Genomic DNA, 19,228 nt, shown 5'->3' with positions numbered 1-19,228 from the left:
TTACCACCTCCAGCGCCCTGTGGCGGTACCACTCCAGCACTGAGCTGAGCGTGACCTCTGAGGCCAGCTGCATCACTTCCCCGGAGCCCTTCGCCCGAGTCTCTGAGCCACCTTCCAGCCCTTCCAGGGCTGCTAGCAGCAGGTCCTTTACCTCCTGGGGCCCCAGGAAGTCCCCAAATTCCTGAAACAAAGACACAGAGATCGTGACACACATGGGCAGACCCAGAGCGAGCCGTGCATGGACGCGCAAACACCACCAGACACACGCAGAAGTCAGCAGGGGGGCGCATACTCCGTTAATCAGTGAGTGTCAGACCCTTTGAGGAGGAGCCACTAAAGAAGGGGTGACATGGCCCCTGTCCCCAGAGCTGGTGACACAGCCCACACACTGCGGCGGCACAGATCAGAGGGGTTGGGAGCCCACGGGAAGGGCCTGTGTGGTCGAGGAAGGCACGTAGAGGAATATAAAGGGGACTGAGCCTGGAAGGATGGAAGGGGAGGAGGAGGCACGGGGGGCAAGCTGGCGCTGCCCCTCCTCCCTCGTCCCCCCACCCCAGGAAGGCGCAGGGCTGGTGGGGAGCAGGCAGTCACCGCGATCGCACGCAGAATGTTCTGGCACGGGCTGACAGGGTTGTAGGGCCCCAGGAAACGCTTGTTGCTCTTGTACAGCTCCTTCTTATTGGTCTCTTCCTTATCTCTGACTCCTGCAAGAAGAGCACCTTTTCAGTGAGGCCTGACCACCTCTTTCGTCTTTTAACTTTTTGTGACGCGTAGATGCAGCACGTGCAAAGGTCACAGGTAACCAGCGTGGTGAGTTTTCACGGTGAGCATCTCCTGGTGGCCAGCGCCCAGGTCGACAGACAGCACAGTCAGCACCTCCGAAGGCCCCTCCTGTGCCCCCATTTCAGCGCACCATCCCTCTCCCCCACTCAGGGTAACCGCTGTTCTGACTTGTAAACCCGCAGATTAGATCTCCTTGTTGTTTTGGTATAAATGGGCTCACCCTGTCTGTTATCCTCTGTGTCTGGCTTGCACTCAGCCTCACGTGGGGGAGATCCATCCACACTGTTGCAAGTTGCGTGGGTTCATTCACTCCCAGCACTGCCATAATTTTCCATGGTATGAATATACTACAATTCACTGATCTGTTCTGCTTCTGATGGACGTTTGGGTTGTTTCCAGCCACTAAGCATAGTGTTGATCTGAATGTCCTAGTATGTCTAGTCCATGCCTTTTGGTGACTATAGGTACACGTTTGTAGGCACGTAGCTAGGAGTGGAATTGTGTCCTGAGGTGGGTATGGGTTCAGCTTCAGGGAACATTGCCAAACAGTGTTCCACAGTGGGGACCAATCATGCCCCCAGCAGCAGTGTGTGAGGGTTCCAGCAGCTTCACGTCTCGCCAGTGAATTGTCTGTTCCATTCTTGCCATGCTGATGTATGTGTGGCAACGCCTCTATTAAATTGCAATTCCCTTGCCCCTGGTATTCCTAATCCCCCTTTCCTGTTTTTCTTTTTTCTTTAATGCTAATCATCATTTGGCTTGCTATAGGTATTACCTGTTTTTGTGTTCACTGTCTTCTGACAAGAAGAAGATAAGCTCAGCAAGAGGATTATTGGATTAATCTTTTTTCTTCTGTGTCCCCAGTGCCTAGAATAGTAACTGCACGTAGGGGCTCCTTATTTTGTGCTGAAGGAAACACATTTCAGGCACATTTCCTGAGCCTTACGTGGCCTGTCTGGGGACCTACCTGGATGCCCCAGGGTGTGCAAGACACAGGCACAAGACAGAGCCACTGAGGCAGAATGACATATGGACTAAGCGTGTGGGTTGTTTCTAAAGGGAAGGAGCTTGAGCCCTGGAGTCAGGAAGACCCAGGTTCAAATCCTAGCTTGGCTGCTTCCTACAGTCAGGGGCCTGGATAAACCACTTCACTCCCTGAGAATCTAACAGTGTGGGTCTGCCCTAGGGTCCCCAGATAAATTCAAGATGCCCAGTCACATTTGAATTTAAGATCTTTAAGAATTTAAGAATTTAAAAAAAAAAAAGAATTTAAGAATTTAAGATAAAAATAAATTTTAGCAAAAGTATGTCTCAGATATACCAAGAGGTATTTACTGTTTATCTGAAATTTGGATTTAATTGGGCATCCTATATTTTTATTTGCTACATCTGGCAATACTAATCTGGTGTATACTATTCCTGCCCCTAAGACTGATCATTTTTTGAAATATTTATTAATTTATTATTTATTTATTTTGGGCTGTGCTGGGTCTTAGTTGTGGCATGCGAACTCTTAGTTGGGACCTGCATGAGGAATCTAGTTCCCCAATCAGGGATCGAACCCAGGTCCCCTGCATCGGGAGCGCAGAGTCTTAACTGCTGGACTAGCAGGGAAGCCCCGAGACCAATCGTTAACATGACATATCACCTTTATCCATCACTCGGGAGGACTGAGTGGTTCCTAGGCAGCAGGGGAAACCTCCTAGGGGCTAAATCTTTGCCCCAAATGCTAGAGAGCAAGAAGAGCAGGGACACCAGCCAGCTCCCAACAGGCTGAAACTGATAAGATGATCCTTGTAGGGATGCGGAAAAGGAAACTCTATTTGCTAAGTACCTATCATGTGTGGAATGAGCTGGTCTTTTTATGTATATGGCCTCATTTAATCTTCCAAAAAGCTTGCACGTTATATCCTACTGTACACTTTTTGCAAATGAGGAAATCTAGGCCTGGACAAGAAAAGGACTTGCCTGAGGTCACATAGCTATGACGGGCAAGAGCTAGGTCTTGCACACTGATTGCTCTGCCTCCAGAGCCAGGGAAGTTTAAACAGTGTACCACGGTGCCTCGGTTTGGAGCAGAGTTGGGACTCTGGAGAAAGGGAGGAGGTAAGTAACAGTGGACGCGGCACACCTCTAGCTGCAGTGCCCGCTGGGTTTCTGTGGCAGCCCACACCATGTCGCCAGATCCCTGAAGCGGAATCCAGACATAGTCTCTCACCTACAGGTTTTAGCCACTCCACATTCCAAGACAGGACCTGTCCTTTGTTCATTCATCCAATAAGTATTCACTGAGCTATCACCGTGTGCCTAGAGCAGGGCTAGATCTTGGGAATACAGTGGTGAACATGACACAGACTCAAATATCTTGTAGTCTAGTGGGGAAAACAGACCAAAACCCAGGACACTGGGGCTATCATGCCTGGGTTTACATGGTGGCATGGGGAAGGGAACATGAGAGTCACAAATGAAACTTGGAAGGATGAGGAGAGGCTTAAATAGAAGCACTGCTTAAATCAAAACAGGTGTGTTTGTCACCTCGTTCTCCTAGTTCTGTGGGGACGAAGTCTTCACACGGATTTCCAGACCCCACTGGACTGTGCTGGTCTCCTCCCTCTCCCACCAGTGCCTTATCGCCACGGCTCCATTCAGTATTCCTAGGCTGAGTACCTGCTCGAAAGCCTTGTTTTAGAGGCGCTCCAAAGGGCTTACGTTTTTGAAGCTCCAAGATGGTGTAGAGGACGGTGATGCCGTCCAGAGCCTCCCGGCCAATCTCCTCATCAGGATCCCCGATGCGAATGACGAGCCTCCCCAGCAGAAGCCCCGGTGCCGGAAACCCCGAGGACATCTGTGTGTGTCACAATCTTAGGGACTGAGACGTACAGGTTTGATAACGCTACCCCGTAAATGGTGACCAGAGCTAGATGGTCGGGCCCTGAGAGCTGAGCCCTCTGAGGATGGTGGGGGCCGCCTGGGAATCTCTGGACGGACGCACGGCTCCCTCAGAGCCGGGCAGATTCTCTCTAGTAGGGTCCCCTCCCCGCTTCCAGGGCCACTCACAGAGCAAGGCAGGGTCAGAAGCATGTGCTTCAACACAGAGACGTTGCATTTCACAGCCCGTGCCCTCTCATGGGCCTTCCCAGAGTTCATCCAGGGCCCCAGAGGCTGTGGGGAAAAGGGCAAGACTCAGAGCTACACGCTGGATACCGGCCTCTGCTTCCTGGACGGGCAGGCCAGCCTTCACCCATCATCGGGAAGCTTCTTGGGAGAGCATAAGGGCAACCCCCCACAGCCCTCCTCCTCGTCTTAGAGCATAGGGAGGCACAGAGTCCAGAAGCCGAGGACAGGACCAGAAGACCAGAGGGAGGACAGAGGTCAGTGAGGAGAGAGATGAAAGCAGGAGAGTCTTGAGGATAAGAGAGAGACAGGGGCAAGAATTTAGAAAGTGAGGATACAGGGGCAGCTGTAGCAGGAGTATGGGGCATAGGGAGAGAGTGAAGGGGCAGGAGTTTGGGACACGGCCTGTGAGAGGGGCAGGCAAGCAGAAACCTAGCACAAGATACCCTGAAGTCAAGTACTCTTTCTGGGTCCAGCCCTGCCCACCGCCCCACCCCCCCCAATTCTCCTGAGTCAGTTCTCCATTCTCCTCCGCCCCTCCTCTCCTCCCTGCCGCCATACCTCCAGGATGCTCTTCAGCCCAGCAGGAGTGGGGTCCTCATTGAAGAGGGCATTGAGAAGGGTCTGCAGGGCACCCAAGGTCTGAAGGTAAAGGATCTATGGGCAGGAGGAGGACCGAGCCACTAGGGAGCCTTTGGAGCAGACCCCAGCCCCAGGCAATCCCCGGTGTGGACCCAGGGGAGCTGCTTTCTGGCCCCACATCTTGACTAACCTTGACATTGGACAAATTACTTCCCCTCCACAGGTTACAGTTTCCCTATCGACAAGTTGGTCATTATTTTCTCTGCCCTTCTTCGCTTACAAGGGGAGGAATCCGAGGCCTGGCATTTACTGAGAATCTACCATGGGCCAGGGGAGTGCCTCGTGATTTGCACAACCATATCACTTTGTCCTCAAAGTGCTTTTCTCATTGTACAAATGAAGAGGCACTTGTCCAAGGCCACATAGGAAGTTTCACTTTGTGAGGAACAGGAGACGATGAGTGGGAACATGCTCTGGAACTGTGAGGGCTAGATCAACGGACGACCAACCTTACTTATATTATTGTCTCTGGGGAAATGGTCTGATTGCTTTTTAAATCACTCCTCCTAGATCCAAATAGATTTCCTAAGCTGCCCCCTCCAGGAGCCATCTCTCTTCTGCCCAGTTGTCTCTTCCTTTCTCAGCCACACCACAGCCTTGAAATTATCTTAGGAGGGGGCAAGCACTACACACACACAAGGCTGAGCAGTGTCTTTGAGACCCTCTGTCCCCTGCCTCCCCTCTTCCCACCGCTCTCCACATCCACCTTCCAGGCTGTCTTGGTCCAGGCTTCCTGAGTCGGTGTACACCAGGCTTACACCACAACCACCAAGCAAGCCTCATTGGCCAACTACCTCCTCCTTCCCGCCCATCTTCAGCCCATCACTGTGCAGCACTGACCTCTGCTGGCCTGGCCTGGTACTACATGAAGGCTGCGGGCTCTCTTCGCACCCAGCAGGGATTCCCCATCTCTCCTTTGGGTCTTCCCTCAAGTGCACCACCTCCGGGACTCAGAGCCTTCACACTGTGGCTGGTCTGGCCCCACCCCGTGCTCTCTCACCTCACCCTCTGGATTCCAGCCACACTGCTTATCATCCCTGCAGTCATCATGTTCTCTCCGTCCTCAGGCAGCTGCACAGGCTGTTCCCGATACTTGGCACACTCTTCCTGCTGCCATCCCCTTCAACTAGTTAGCTCTTCCGTAACCTCTCACCTCTAGCTTCATGACCCCTAACCCCCAACAAGGTCAGGTTCCCCCCACTCCAGGCTCTTCATAGTATCACGTACTTCTTGCTTGCAACACGTACCACTGTTGTCATTGCATTTATTTGTATGATACTTTGGCAGTCTGCCCTCAGCCCCACCGTGTCGTACCTCTATACTTCTGAATTAGGCGTCAGTTAATATTTGCGGAATGGAAGGATGCATGCATGGGCCTCACGCAGAGCTGACATCCCTCTCCCTAACCTCCCCCGCTGACCCCATCCTACACAAAGGGTCGCCTCTGATCACTCCTCCTGGGACAATCCTGCAGGTGTTTGAAGATGCTCATGGGAGCCCCTTGAGGTTCCACTTCCAGGCCTCAGCCCCAGCTCACCCAGTCCTCAGGCCTCTTCCTCCCAAGCCTGGCCACCTCCTGAGGCCATGCAAAACCTGCCCACTTCTTTCTCCTGGGGCACAGCTCAACGTAGACAGTGCTTCAGATGAGGGATCCTTTAGTCCACAGAGTCATTCATTCACCAAACATTTATCAAGTGCCTACTCAGGCCAGGAGAGGGGAGGCGAATTGCCCAAGCTGCTTGAGTATGAGGGTGAAGATTCAAATCTACCTCCCAGAACACCCTCTCCCTGCTGGGAGTCCAGGAGCATGCCTCGCTCTGAGGACACCAGATGGCCCCAAGGTCCCACCAGGGAGGGCCCTGCCTCACCTGTGTGGCCTCAGCCTTGGCCTCATCTTTCTCCTGCATGGCCTGCACAGAGGGCAGGGAGAACACACTCTTCACGCATGTGTTCATCAGCTCCGACCGTTCCTGCACACCCAGGACGAGCTGGGATTGACTGGGGAAGAGACAGAAAGCAAGGGCATGGAGTCAGGGGGTCCCTAGGGCTGAAGGCAGGAAGAGAAGGATGCAGGGCTGGGATGAGGGCTGAGATTCAGATCCACAAAAGCACAGGATGTGGTGGGGAGGAGGGGGGACGTGGGGTGCAGGGCAGACAGCCCTGGCAGGGCCTTGGCAAGGTGAAAGGAGAAGCCCCGGGCCTGGGCTGGGGCCGCACGCAGCAGAGAGGCCCCAGAGAGACAGGTGGGGCCCGTGGGTAGAGGGAAAGGAGCTGGGGTCAGGGGAAGGGGAGGCGGTCACCTCAGCTGGGTCAGGGTCTGCATGGCCTGCTGGCGGACGGAGCTCGAGAGAGAATCCGGCGGCTCCTCCTGGATCTGCTTCTGGACAGGGGACCACGGAGGTGCCGGCGAGGGGCAGGCTGCTGCAGACCACCAGGGCCGAGGCCGCTCCCCCTCACAGGGAGCAGCCCGCGGCAGTCCCTCAGCCTGGGCAGCCTCCACACCCTGCCCAGCCCCCCGTGGGGGGAGCCAGCTGACGGCTCAAACCTCGTCCAGAGCCCTCGGTTCAAGGCCCCCGAAAACACGCCAAGCCCTAACCCGCTGCACCGCCACACGTAGGGCTCAGCAAGAACTGTGTCAGCAGCCCCCCTGATGGGGAAGGATATCTAAACCATGGACCGGCCTGACGCAAAAACCACCACGCGTGGCGCTTGAAAGTGCTCCACTTGAATTCCTTTAAAATGGCCTTCTGAGTGCTTCTCACTTTTGATCTAGCACAACGCCCAGGAGGTGCTCAATTAAAGTTAATTAAATGAAAGTATCAAAGGCAAGGATTCTTTTCTCTATAGCTAGATATAATTCCAGAAACTTCCATGGTAATCCCAGCCCACACATTCTGGTGGATAAACGAGAAGTGACTGTATTTAGCAAAGAGGAAAGGGGAGTTCCTTCAGCAGTTCCCCATCAGAAGGAACTTGGGGGGAGATAATGTATAAAACAATAATGACGGCTCCCACGTGCCTAAGGCTTCCCCGTGAACTAACCTTTGGGTTGTGTCCTCCCAACAAGCCAGTGACAGGTTTTATCACAATCATGTGTGAGATATTAAGCGTGAGGCTCAGAGGAGGGAAGTGAGTTGGCCGAGCTCCCCCAGGGTAGGTGGGGGCAGTCGGGGGGAGCTGAGCCTCAAGCCCACGGGTCTGTGCCTCGACGGCCCTCCGCCCACCCTGCACCACCCCACCCTGCCTCGTCAGTGGGTGCAGCAGGACTGCCACCCCCGCCCCACCTGGACACCACAGACCCCCAAGCGGCTTGCGTACCATCAGCTTCTTCATGGTCTTCTTCTCGTCTTCCATGTCCAGCACGTCCCGGCTCTTCTGGAGGCTGAGGGCATTCTCGACCTCGGGGGCAGCAGAGGGCAAAGCCGCAGGGTGGGAGCCACCCCGAAACCGCCCCTCGGGGGCTGTCCCTACACGCCCCGCCACCTGCCACCTGCAGGCACGCCAGCCTGCTCCGCCCCGGCTGCCAGCCCCCAGCATCGGCTCACGAGACGTGAGAAACCACGGGGGAACCTGAGGCGGGTGAAGACGTGAGAAGATCGTGGTGGCCGCAGGGAGGTTGGGGACAATCCCTGTAGCCCAGCACTGGGGGGAAGACCAGATATCAGAGACCGCAAAGCACTCTCTCCTCTCCATCCAAAACGGAGAAGAGGCCGCAGCCAATAGGACAGAAAGGGTCCCCGCACCTCACGCGGAAATACCATCTGAAGTGATACCTTGTAAGGGCCTTCTAGTGTCTACTCTTCTTAAGAACACACACTAGTCAGACTAAGGGATTCTGCTACCTGAGAGAGGGAATACATTAACCAATGTCTAATTAATCTATTAGTTCTCATTATTGTAAGGCAGAAGAAGAAACAATCATGAAATAGATAAAGTACATAGTAAAGAAAATAAAATGAGAAAATCTAATGGACAGTGTGGTGGGTCAAAGATGCCACAAGCTCTTTCCCACTCCTCCTGTCAAGAGAAGAGGTTGCACGGTCTGGCCTTCGTGGACCCCCTGCCTCCAGATTCTGTCCGCCAACCAGGCTCACCCACACTCCGTGTGTCACACTCAAGTCTACAAGCCTGTCCAGTCTGCCCCCACTGGCCCTCACCAAGGCCTGCAGGTGCTGGCTTTTTCTGGGCTCCTGAGGCCTGCTGCATGGTCAAGATCTGGGTTGAGCCTGTGTCCTAAAAAAAAGTCATTTCTAGCTTTTTTACACACACCACCCCCCCCCCCCCCACCCTTTAAATTTGGCCATGCCACGCAGCTTGCAGGATCTTAGTTTCCCGACCAGGGCTCGAACCCAGGCCCTACCAGTAAAAGCGTATTGTCCTAACCACTGGACCGCCAGGGAATTCCCTTTTCTTCCGCTTTTAGAGATCCTCTCACAATTCATTCCATTTTCTAAAAAACTGTTATCAAGCGCCTAGGATATGCCAGGCACTGCTCTAGATGCCAGGAATAGAGCTGGGAACAAGACAAACGAAAACCCCTGATTTACAGAGGATGCAGCCTGGTGCGCGAGACTAACAAGAAATAAGATAAACTTATAAAGCCTATTGTGCTTCGGGTGGTGATGAGTGGCAAGGAGTAGAGAAGAGTCGGGCAGAGAAACAAGGAAGCTGGGGGTGGGATGGGGGGCGGGGGGAGAGGGCATCCCAGAAAAGTCAGGTGGGGGCTGGCAGGAAACATACCAGAGCCATTTCGTTGTCATCCTCTCTCTGCCCTGAGGCTACTTCACTGAAGGCCCCTGCATGTCATGTTTCATTGAGGAGAGAAGAGGGAGGGTAAAGATATGGTGTAGCAGGGCCCCTTCCCCGCTCCCCTGCTGGGCCCCTCCTATCCTTACTCCCCCAGCAGGCAGACTGAGCTCCCATCCCTAAAACCCTTCAAGGGGACCCCATTTCACCGAGCATAAAGCTAGCATCCTTTTAGTGCCTTCAAGGCCCTGCCGGGTCAGTCTCCCCTGCCTACCTCCCCAGCCTCACCTCCCCCTGCTCTCCCCTCGCTCACCATGCTCCTGCCACACTGGCCTCCTTCCAGGCCCAGCGAGCATCCCCCTCAGGGCCTTTGCACAGGTGGTTTCCTCTACCTGCCACACCCCCTTGCCCAGGTAGAGCCCCATCCTTCATGTCTCTGCCTGCCTGCCACTTCTCAGAGAGGCCTCCCCTCACCTGGGCCCCTAATGAAAGGCCCACTGTGATCCTCTCGCGCATCATGCTATTCTCTTCTTTCAGCTGTTATCACAGTTTAGAGTTAAACTCTTATTTGTTATAGTAGAAACATGCTATTTTGTCAGGCCCAAAATTCCTCATCTTTCTCCTGGTGAAAAAGCCTCTGTCTTCCCTGTGGGCTACTCATTCCATGTAGCTAGGTGAAGATGCAAACCCTACCCATCACCCCTCTTCAAATAAGGGTGGGCTTTACACCTGAAACTAATATAATATTGTAAATCAACTATACATCAATTAACAAACAAACAAGTAAAGGTGGACCCAGGACCCACGCTTGGCCAATAAGAGATTCCTGTACCCCCAGCTGCAGTGATTCGTCCAGGTATGGGCACTTGGCTGAGCAGGGCCAATAGAGGCCTTGATGTAAGGGGGCTCAGGAGAAGCCCAAGCAGAGAGATTGGAACATCAGGGGCAGCTTGGCCACTAGAGGCTACTGGAGGATGGAGTCGATAGTGAGAAGCAGAGATACCTTGATAGCAGTGAATACAGCTGGCACCAAATCTTGGCTTCTAAATACCATTCTCCACTAAAAGGAATAAGGCTCCTTGGAGAAATGGCTGATTCTAGGACTTGGGCAGAGAAAATGCAGATGAGCCTGAGACATCTTATACCAGAAAACAAGGAAGAGAGCCCAAGGAATTACGGGGACATGTCAACGAGATAAAGCTTGCTCAAAGGGGATTCCTTGGTCAAACTGGGGACAGTTAGAGTATCACAATAAATGATGGTGGCAACAGATTATGGTCCATCAAGTAAACTAGGAAAACATAGGTCCATACTAATATAAGTAAGTAAATGACTAAATTGAAAGTTTGGTGAGGAATGGGATATTTACATAGTTTCAAAGTGTCTCCGTAATATTTTATACATAATATTTACTACAAAGGAGTAAATAATGACTTTATAGTGGAAAACCTTGGCAGCAACCATTGTACTCAAGTGATCAAAGTGAACATCACCAGTAATGGAACAAATCAAAACCATACACCACCAGATAAGATGCAGTGAGAGGGCTTCGCTGGTGGCGCAGTGGTTAAGGATCCGCCTGCCAATGCAGGGGACACGAGTTCCAGCCCTGGTCTGGGAAGATCCCACATGCCGAGGAGCAACTAAGCCTGTGCGCCACAACTACTGAGCCTGCACTCTAAAGCCCATGAGCCACAACTATTGAGCCCATGTGCTACAACTACTGCAGCCCACGCACCGAGAGCCTGTGTTCCTCAACAAGAGAAGCCACCGCAATGAGAAGCCCATGCACCACAGCAAAGAGCAGCCCCCATTCACTGCAACTAAAGAAAGCCTGCGCACAGCAACAAAGACCCAACACAGCCAATAATATAAATAAATAAATAAATAAATAAATAAATAAATAAATAAGCAGTGAGAATAACCCAGCATCACATTTTTCTATTCCTGTCAAAGATGCATGACATGAATCTGATCATGAGGAAACATCAGACAAACCCAAAATGAGGCACATCTTATAAAATAGCTGGCCTGTAATCTTCCAATGTATCAAGGACATGACAGTCAAGAAAAGTCTGAGGGCTGGGGGAAACAAAACAAATGAGACAAAAAAGTGCAATGAATGATTCTGACCTGAATACTTTTTTAATAAAGAACATTTCTGGGACAATTGGTGACATTTGAATGAGGCTTGAGGATTAGATGGTAGCAGTGCATCAGTATTAATTTCCTGATTTTGATGGTTAACTTTTATCCTTTTTTGTAAGAAACACATACTAAAATTCAAGATTGATAGGATATCATCTGGCAATTTATCAAATTATTCAGAAAAAATTTTTATACTGTACTTTCAACTTTTCTGCAAGTTTTTATTGTTTTAAATTTTTTAAAAGAATGAGGGATAAATAGAGGCATTTACAGACAAAAATGGAAAGAGTTTGCCATCAGCAGAATTCACTAAAGCAAATTCTAAAGGATGTACTTCAGGCAAAAGGAAATTAATCGCAGACAGAAGGTCTGAGATGCAACAAGCAAATAAGAAAAAGAGGTTAATATTTTGGTAAATATAAGAACATTAACTACATAAAATAATAATAATGTTTATAGGGGTAAGAAAAAGACAGAATTAATATACATTACCAGGAGAGCATATAAATTGGTGGGGGGAGAGGGGGATTAAACAGGGTTAACGCGTTTCTAAGTCTTAAACTGTCTAGGAGGAAGATAAATGTATTGATTAGTAGGACTTTGTGATTAAATATGCACATTGTAGTTTCTAGAGAATCACTAAAAGACTTAAAACGGTATATAACTTCCACAAAAGTAATGGAAAAAAGAGGGAGGAAAAACAATCCAAAAACCAAAAAAAGTGGAAAAAAAGAAATATAGAGTAAGCAGAACAAAGAACACAAACATAAGATGATAGCTACCCATAACTGTAAATCAACTATACTTCAATTTAAAAATTAAAAAAAACTTTTAAAACCATCCATAATTAAATTAAATATAAATGGACTATGGGTAGGAAAACACAGTATTATAAAGAAGATAATGCTACATAGATTGATTTGTAGATTCAATGAAATTCCAATGGAAATCTAACAGATTTTTATTTTATTTTATGGACAAGCTGTTTCTAGAATCTATATGGAAAAGTAAAGCACCTAGAATAGACAATCCAGAGAAAGCACAAATTTGGAGGACTTCCACTACTAAATATCAAGCCTTACTCTAAAACACAGTAATTAAGGCTATGGTTAAGGATAGACAAACAAAGGAACAGAAAGAGTCCAGAGATAAACCTACACATATACAGTCACTTGATTTACCTCAAAGGTGACACTGCAATTTAGAGGGGAAATTACAGTCTTTGCAATAAATGGTCTGGTCCACACGGTAGGGGGTAGGGGGGTGGAATGTGCCTTAAGTCCCTCTATCACGAAGTTTTCCAAAATTAATACACAATGCATTATAAATTTAATGTGAAAGACAAAACAATAAAACTTCTAGGGGGAAATATGAGACTATTTTCACAACCTTTGGTACACATATCTGGATTATATCAATATAAAGAATTTCCACAAATCAATAAGAAAAAGACAACCTAAATTTTTTAAATGAGCAAAAGACTTGAATAGCCACTTCATAAAAAAGGATATACAAATTGACAATAATCATATTAAAAGATGCTTAACATCAGTAGTCATCAAAAATGCAAATTAAAACCACACCAAAATATCATTAGACACCCCCAAGAATGGCTAAAATTTTAAAAACTAACAATATGAAATGAGGATGTGGAGCAATTAGAACTCTCATATGTGAAAAGGTAAATTAATTCAACCACTTCAAAAAATTGGCAATATCTACTAAAGCTAAACATATGCTTATGCTAAGACCCAGAAATTCCTCTTCTAGATAAATAAGTGTATCTGCGCACCAAAAGACATGTACAAAAATGTTCAAAGTAACTTTATTCATAATATCCAAAAAGTAGAAAAAATCCTAATGTCCATCAGCAAAAGAATCGATAAACGAATTGTGGCATGTTCATAAGATGGAATACTACAGAACAATAAAAAGAATCAACTATGATACCTGCCACAATGTGGAATCCGCATGACATAATGTTGGCTAAAGAAGCCAGAGCCAGATCAACTCAATGATTGGTGATGACTTAGAGGGGTGGGATAGGGAAGGTGGGAGGGAGGGGATATGGGAGTATATGTATAAATACAGCTGATTCACTTTGTTGTACAGCAGAAACTGGCACAACAGTGTAAAGCAATTATACTCCAATAAAGAGCTAAAAAAAAAAAGGAGAGGAAGAAGCCAGAGCCAAAACAGTATGTACAGTAGTATCCTATTGATAAGAAGTTCAAAAACAGGCAAAACTAGTCTATGGTGATACAAATCAGAATTGTTTCCTCTAGGGTCATTGATAACTGAGGGCAATCTTGCCCCCCATGAAACATTTGGCAATGTCTGGAGACATTTTTGGTTATCACAACTTGTGAGGGGGGATATTACTACTAGCATCTACTGGGCAGAGTCCAGCGAGCATCTCATAATGCATAGAACAGCCTCCACACACCCACACCCACCAACAAAGATCTATCTAACACAAAATGTCAATAGTGCCAAGAATGAGAAACTGTGCTCCAGAAGAAGGGGTATTGATTGGAAAGGGTCACAAGGGAAGGTTCTGGGATGCTGGAAAAGATCTGTATCTTGATCTGAGTGGTAGTCACCAGGGTGTATAGATATGTAAATATTCATCAAGCTGTACACTTAAGGTTAGTAGTGCACTTTACATACTTTACTGATACGTTATATATCTTGGAAAAGTTTTTTAAAGCCAAGTACAGTTTGAAAATACATTGTTTTTAAAAATCCAAATGGACAAAATGCTCCTATTAAAAAAAGCAAAGATTGACCCAAAACAGCCAAAACAATCTTGAAAAAGAAGAAAGTTGGCAGACTGATATTTCCTGGTTTCAAACTTACTACAAAGCTATGGGCTTCCTAGGTGGTGCAGTGGTTAAGAATCCGCTTGCCAATGCAGGGGACATGGGTTCAATCCCTGCTCCAGGAAGATCCCATATGCCATGGAGCAACTAAGCCTGTGTGCCACAACTATTGAGCCTGTGCTCTAGAGCTGTGAGCCACCAGTACTGAGCCCATGTGCTGCAACTACTGAAGCCCACACACCTAGAGCCCATGCTCTGCAACAAGAGAAGCCACGGCAATGAGGACCCCGCACACCACAACGAAGAGTAGCCCCCACTCACTGCAACTAAAGAAAGCCCGCGCACAGCAAAAAAAAGACCCAACACAGCCAATAAAATTAATTAATTAATTTAAAAAAACTTACTACAAAGCTATAGAAATCAAAACAGTGTGGGACTGCATAAGGACAGACATAAAGACCAATGGAATAAGATAGAAATAAACCCTTATATATATATGGTCAACTGATTTTTGCAAAGGTACAAAAACCATTCAGTGGAAAAATGATGCTCTTTTCAACAGATGGTTCTAAAAAAACTGGATATCCTCATGCAAAAGAATGAAGCTGGACCCCTACCTCATACTATATACAAAAATTAACTCAAAGACTAAACTTAAAAGCCTAAACTATGAAACTCTTAGAAGAGAACATAGGGGGAAATCCTTATGACATTGGATATGGCAACAATTTCTTGAACATAACACCAAAATAACAGATAATAAAAGAGTAGTCAAATTGGTTCTCATCAAAATTAAACACTTTTATGCATCAAAGGACAATGCCAAAAGAATGAAAAGACAACTCACAGAATGAGTGCCAATATTTACAAATTGTATATATGATAAGGAATTAATATCCAGAATGTGTAAAGCACTCCTAAAACTGAACAACAAAAAAGCAATCAAATTTGAAAATGGGCAAAGGATTTGAATAGTTATGTCTCCAAAAAAGATATACAAGTGGCCAGTAAGCATATTAAAAATGCTCAACATCATTAGTCACTAGGGAAATGCAAATCAAAATCACAATGAAATACTACTTCACACTCTTGGATGGCTATTACAAAAATTTTTTCTAAAAAATAGAAAATAACAAGTGTTGGCAAGGAGAGATTAGTAGTGCAGAAATATAATATAAAATAATTCTTGGGATTTCCTAGGTGGCGCAGTGGTTAAGAATCATCTGCCAATGCAGGGGACACAGATTCGATCCCTGCCCCAGGAAGATACCACAGGCTGCGGAGCAACTAAGCCCATGCGCCACAACTATTGAGCCTGTGCTCTAGAGCCCGTGAGCCACAACTATTGAGCCCATGTGCTGCAACTACTGAAGCCCACGAGCCTAGAGCCCGTGCTCCACAAGAGAAGCCACCACAATGATTAGCCCACGCACCACAATGAAGAGTAGCCCCCACTCACAGCAACAAGAGAAAGTCCATGTGCAGCAACGAAGACCCAACACAGCCAATAAAAAAATAAATCCAATAAATAAATAAATAAATAAATAAATAAATTTTTTTAAAATAATAACTTTTTAAAAAAATTTAAAACAATTCTTAGCTTTTCGTAAAAAAAAAAAAAGACAAACAACAAGTATTGGTGAGGATGTGGGAAAACTGGAATCCTCATATACTGCTGGTAGGAATGTAAAATAGTTCAGCTACTTTTGAAAATGTTCTAAAATTGATTGTGCACAATTGATGGTTGCACAATTCTATGTCTATGTATACTTTAAAACCATTAAATTTTACACTTTGAGTGGCTTTTATGACATGTAAATTTCATCTCAATAAAGCTGTTTAAACCAAAAGACCAACTTGTGCAAACAAAGTTTCTCTACATCATCAGCATCATCAGTACAAAATAAGAATTGTATTAGAAAATAAGATGTGATTCATGGTAGCAATAAAAACTATAAAGTACCTAAGAATTAACCTATCCAAAAATGCACTAGTCTTTTATGGAGAATTTTTAAAATTCTAGTAAAGGATATATCCTATATAAAGTAAACTCGAATAGATGGATAGATTAATAACATTCCAATAAAAATGCCAGAAAGACTTTTTGAGGACCTACACAAATGTATTTTAAAATGTGTATGGAAGAATGAGGGTGTTCAAATAGCCTCCAGGGGATGGTGTGGATGCTGTTGTCCTCAGAATAGCTTTGAGAGCTTTAAAGAGGGATTCTCACCCTATCACATAGGAATGCATAATTGCAAAGCCAGGGTAATTTTTTTTAATTGCAATAGGGTATTGGTGCATGAACAAACAAAAATATTTGGAGATATAAATAACTGGGATAAGATCTTCACAACATCAAAAACTGGTGGGGGATTCATTTACAGAACTCTTGCACATCAGAAGTGAGCCATAGGTTCCAGATAGGACCCTAAGGCTTCACATAGGTGGGGACCTCAAAAACTCAAGCCTGCCTACTCCACTGGTCAAACTTTGACTTGAGAATCCAGACCTGAAATTTATCAATAAAGAAAGGAAGGTATAGTTAGTTGACTTGTAATTTGGACAGAATGAAAGTATTATTATATGGAGATATTATATTACAGTTAAGAAAATTGAAGCTCACAGAGATTAAGTAACTTGTCCCAAATCACACAGCAAGCAGGAGCTGAGCACTAGATCTCTCGTGTGTAATTAATATATTGCATGTTATCCACTGCATGCTGTTTTCTTTCTTTACCCTCTCTCCTCCCCTCCCTGCCCTACAAGTCTGAATAGTGTTCTTCCAGGTCAGTGTCCTCTCTCAGGCTGGTGCTCTGGCCTTACTCACCCTGAGGGATGCTCTGGAAGGCCGTGGAGTCCTTATTCATGGGGTCACTGGTGGGGAACCCCAGGGGGAGCTGGCCCACCTCAACACTAGTCATCTTGCTCCGGCTGCCCAGATTCCCCTCCAGAGGCACGGTGTGGATGCTGTTGTCCTCGGAACAATCCTGCTGGCTGCTCAGTGTCAGGGTGGAGGTGTCGCTGAAGATGAGGCTGGAGCCCAGGCTCAGAGTCTCATTGGAGCTCAAGATCAGGGTCATGCATGAGGGTGGAGAAAGGGTGGAGTTGGGTCCATGGGTGCTGGAGTGCAGGCTGATAGCATCACTGGAACCAGGAACCAGGGTCAAGCATGAACCCTGAGTGATGGTCATGTTCAAATCAGACTTGGGATTGCCATTTGAAGCCGCATTGATGGTTCCCTGGGAACTCTTGTTCCAGGCTGCACCAAAGGTTCTTTTTGAAACAGATCCAGAGATGTTATGTGAAACCAAAGTTTTGGTCTCATTCATGTCTGGCATGAGGGACCCAGGAGAATTTGGAGCTGCATTCAGGTCCAGCTTGGAGATGTTTCCTGGGCCCACGCTGAGCAGCTGATTGGGACCAGGATCCAGAGAAGAGTGAGGGGCTGGAATAAGGAGAGCTTTTGAGCCTGGCCTGGAGACGCTGTGTCCCAGAACAAGACTTTCTTTTGAATAAGTCTTGAATGGGTTTGATTCAGGCCTGGAAGAATGGGAGTTACTCTGACCCAAATCAAAAGTCTTGCTTGGGAGGGAGTTGAAGGCCTCCTCAGAATCTGGTCCAGAATGGTTCCCCAAACTCAGACCCTGGGCCTCCATAGAGTCAGGGTTCAGAACAAGGTTTGAAGGTGGACTTGGGGCCCGCTGTGAGTTAGGCCTTGAGATGTGATTGGAATCCAAACCCCGGGCTTCACCAGAGTGGGCAGGGGTGATCTGGAGGGAGGCTGGAGCCATGGCCCTGCTGTCATCAGGTCTGGGGGTGTTATCAGACCCCAGGCCAGGAGCCTCCTCCGAGAAAGGACTGAGAGTTGAATTAAGGTCTGGGACAAGAGCCAAGCCAGGACTCAGGCGTGGATTCAAGGTAGGAACAACGTCCACATCTGGGTTGGGTGCAGAGATGGTGCCAGAGCCTAAACCAGGGGCATCAGTGGAGCTGAGACTCGGTGTCATCTTTGCGTCTTCACGGAGGACCAGACTAGCCCCTGGACTAAGGGCCATGCCCAGTCCAGAGGTCTCTCAGTGCCACTGCCCCCTTCTGTCCGATAGCCAACTGTCGAGCTCCCTGCAGTGCTCCTGAGAGGGAGAAAAGGCAAATTCGTCTTCACCTGCTGAAACCCTTCCATGGCTCCCCACCGTCCTTAGCATGGAGGCCCCAGGGTGCCTCACAAGGTCGTTCATGACCACTCCCAGCCCACCTGTCCAGCCCTGTCCTATACGGCTCTCCCCTGGCTCTCTCGGTTCTAGCCCATCCCCTGTGTTCCCTTCTTTGACCACACCCTGCTCCTTTTCAGCTCATGGCCCTTAAATGCAATTGCCTTGGCCTATAACCTCTTCCTACTGTCCTTGCTAATTCCACTCCTCCAAGCAAATGATTCATGGCATTGTATTTGAATGACTTGTTTAGTGGTCCAGCGCCTCTAGAGACGAGCTCCCCACTGGCAAGAACTATGCACATCTTAGTCCCTGGGGCATTCCTAGCACCTAACACAATGCCAGGTCCAAGGTAAGAAGTCCACAAATACTAGACAAATGAGGAACCTTTCCCACCTCAAGGTAGGAAAAGGGAGAGGGGAGCCTCCTTACTTACCCTACTTCCAGCCAATCCCTAAGGTGCTAGAACTACTCTGTGAATGACTGTGGCACTAGATTCCCAAAGTGGCAGAGCTGCCCACTGCCCTTAGCAGTTTGCTCTGGGTGAGGCAGACTACGTGGAAGAGCACCTGGAGCAATCATCCAGTACAGAGCCTGTCTCAGCCCAGCAATCTGACTGCTGGACGAACTCCCCAATCCCCCCACTCTACCCCATCCCCACACCTGGGCCACCCTTCCTATGGGAATCGTAGGGACAGCTCACCTGCATGCATGGTGTTCTTAAGCAGGAGTAGGCCCCTGGGAGGAGATGCGAAAGGAGAC

The 19,228-nt window shown here is 47.8% G+C and overlaps 1 protein-coding gene across 1 annotated transcript in view; it reads right to left on the bottom strand.

Moving 5' to 3' along the window:
- Positions 1–18,313, bottom strand: part of MROH7 (maestro heat like repeat family member 7) — a 42,785-nt gene extending 24,472 nt beyond the window's left edge. The window contains exons 1-10 of the mRNA XM_057745657.1: positions 17,086–18,313; positions 8,085–8,181; positions 7,858–8,029; positions 6,840–6,919; positions 6,408–6,537; positions 4,459–4,554; positions 3,841–3,945; positions 3,493–3,628; positions 592–704; positions 5–181 (exon numbers count right to left, since the gene is read on the bottom strand). Of these exons, the coding sequence (XP_057601640.1) occupies positions 5–181; positions 592–704; positions 3,493–3,628; positions 3,841–3,945; positions 4,459–4,554; positions 6,408–6,537; positions 6,840–6,919; positions 7,858–8,029; positions 8,085–8,181; positions 17,086–18,313 (2,334 nt within the window). The remainder of the gene's footprint in view (positions 1–4; positions 182–591; positions 705–3,492; positions 3,629–3,840; positions 3,946–4,458; positions 4,555–6,407; positions 6,538–6,839; positions 6,920–7,857; positions 8,030–8,084; positions 8,182–17,085) is intronic.
- Between the last annotated feature and the right edge of the window lie 915 nt (positions 18,314–19,228).

Source organism: Hippopotamus amphibius, chromosome 1 (assembly GCF_030028045.1).
Source record: "Hippopotamus amphibius kiboko isolate mHipAmp2 chromosome 1, mHipAmp2.hap2, whole genome shotgun sequence".
Taxonomy (NCBI): Eukaryota; Metazoa; Chordata; class Mammalia; order Artiodactyla; family Hippopotamidae; genus Hippopotamus; species Hippopotamus amphibius.
The sequence above is the reverse complement of the archived record's forward strand: the minus strand, read 5'-3'. Positions and strand labels throughout refer to the sequence as shown.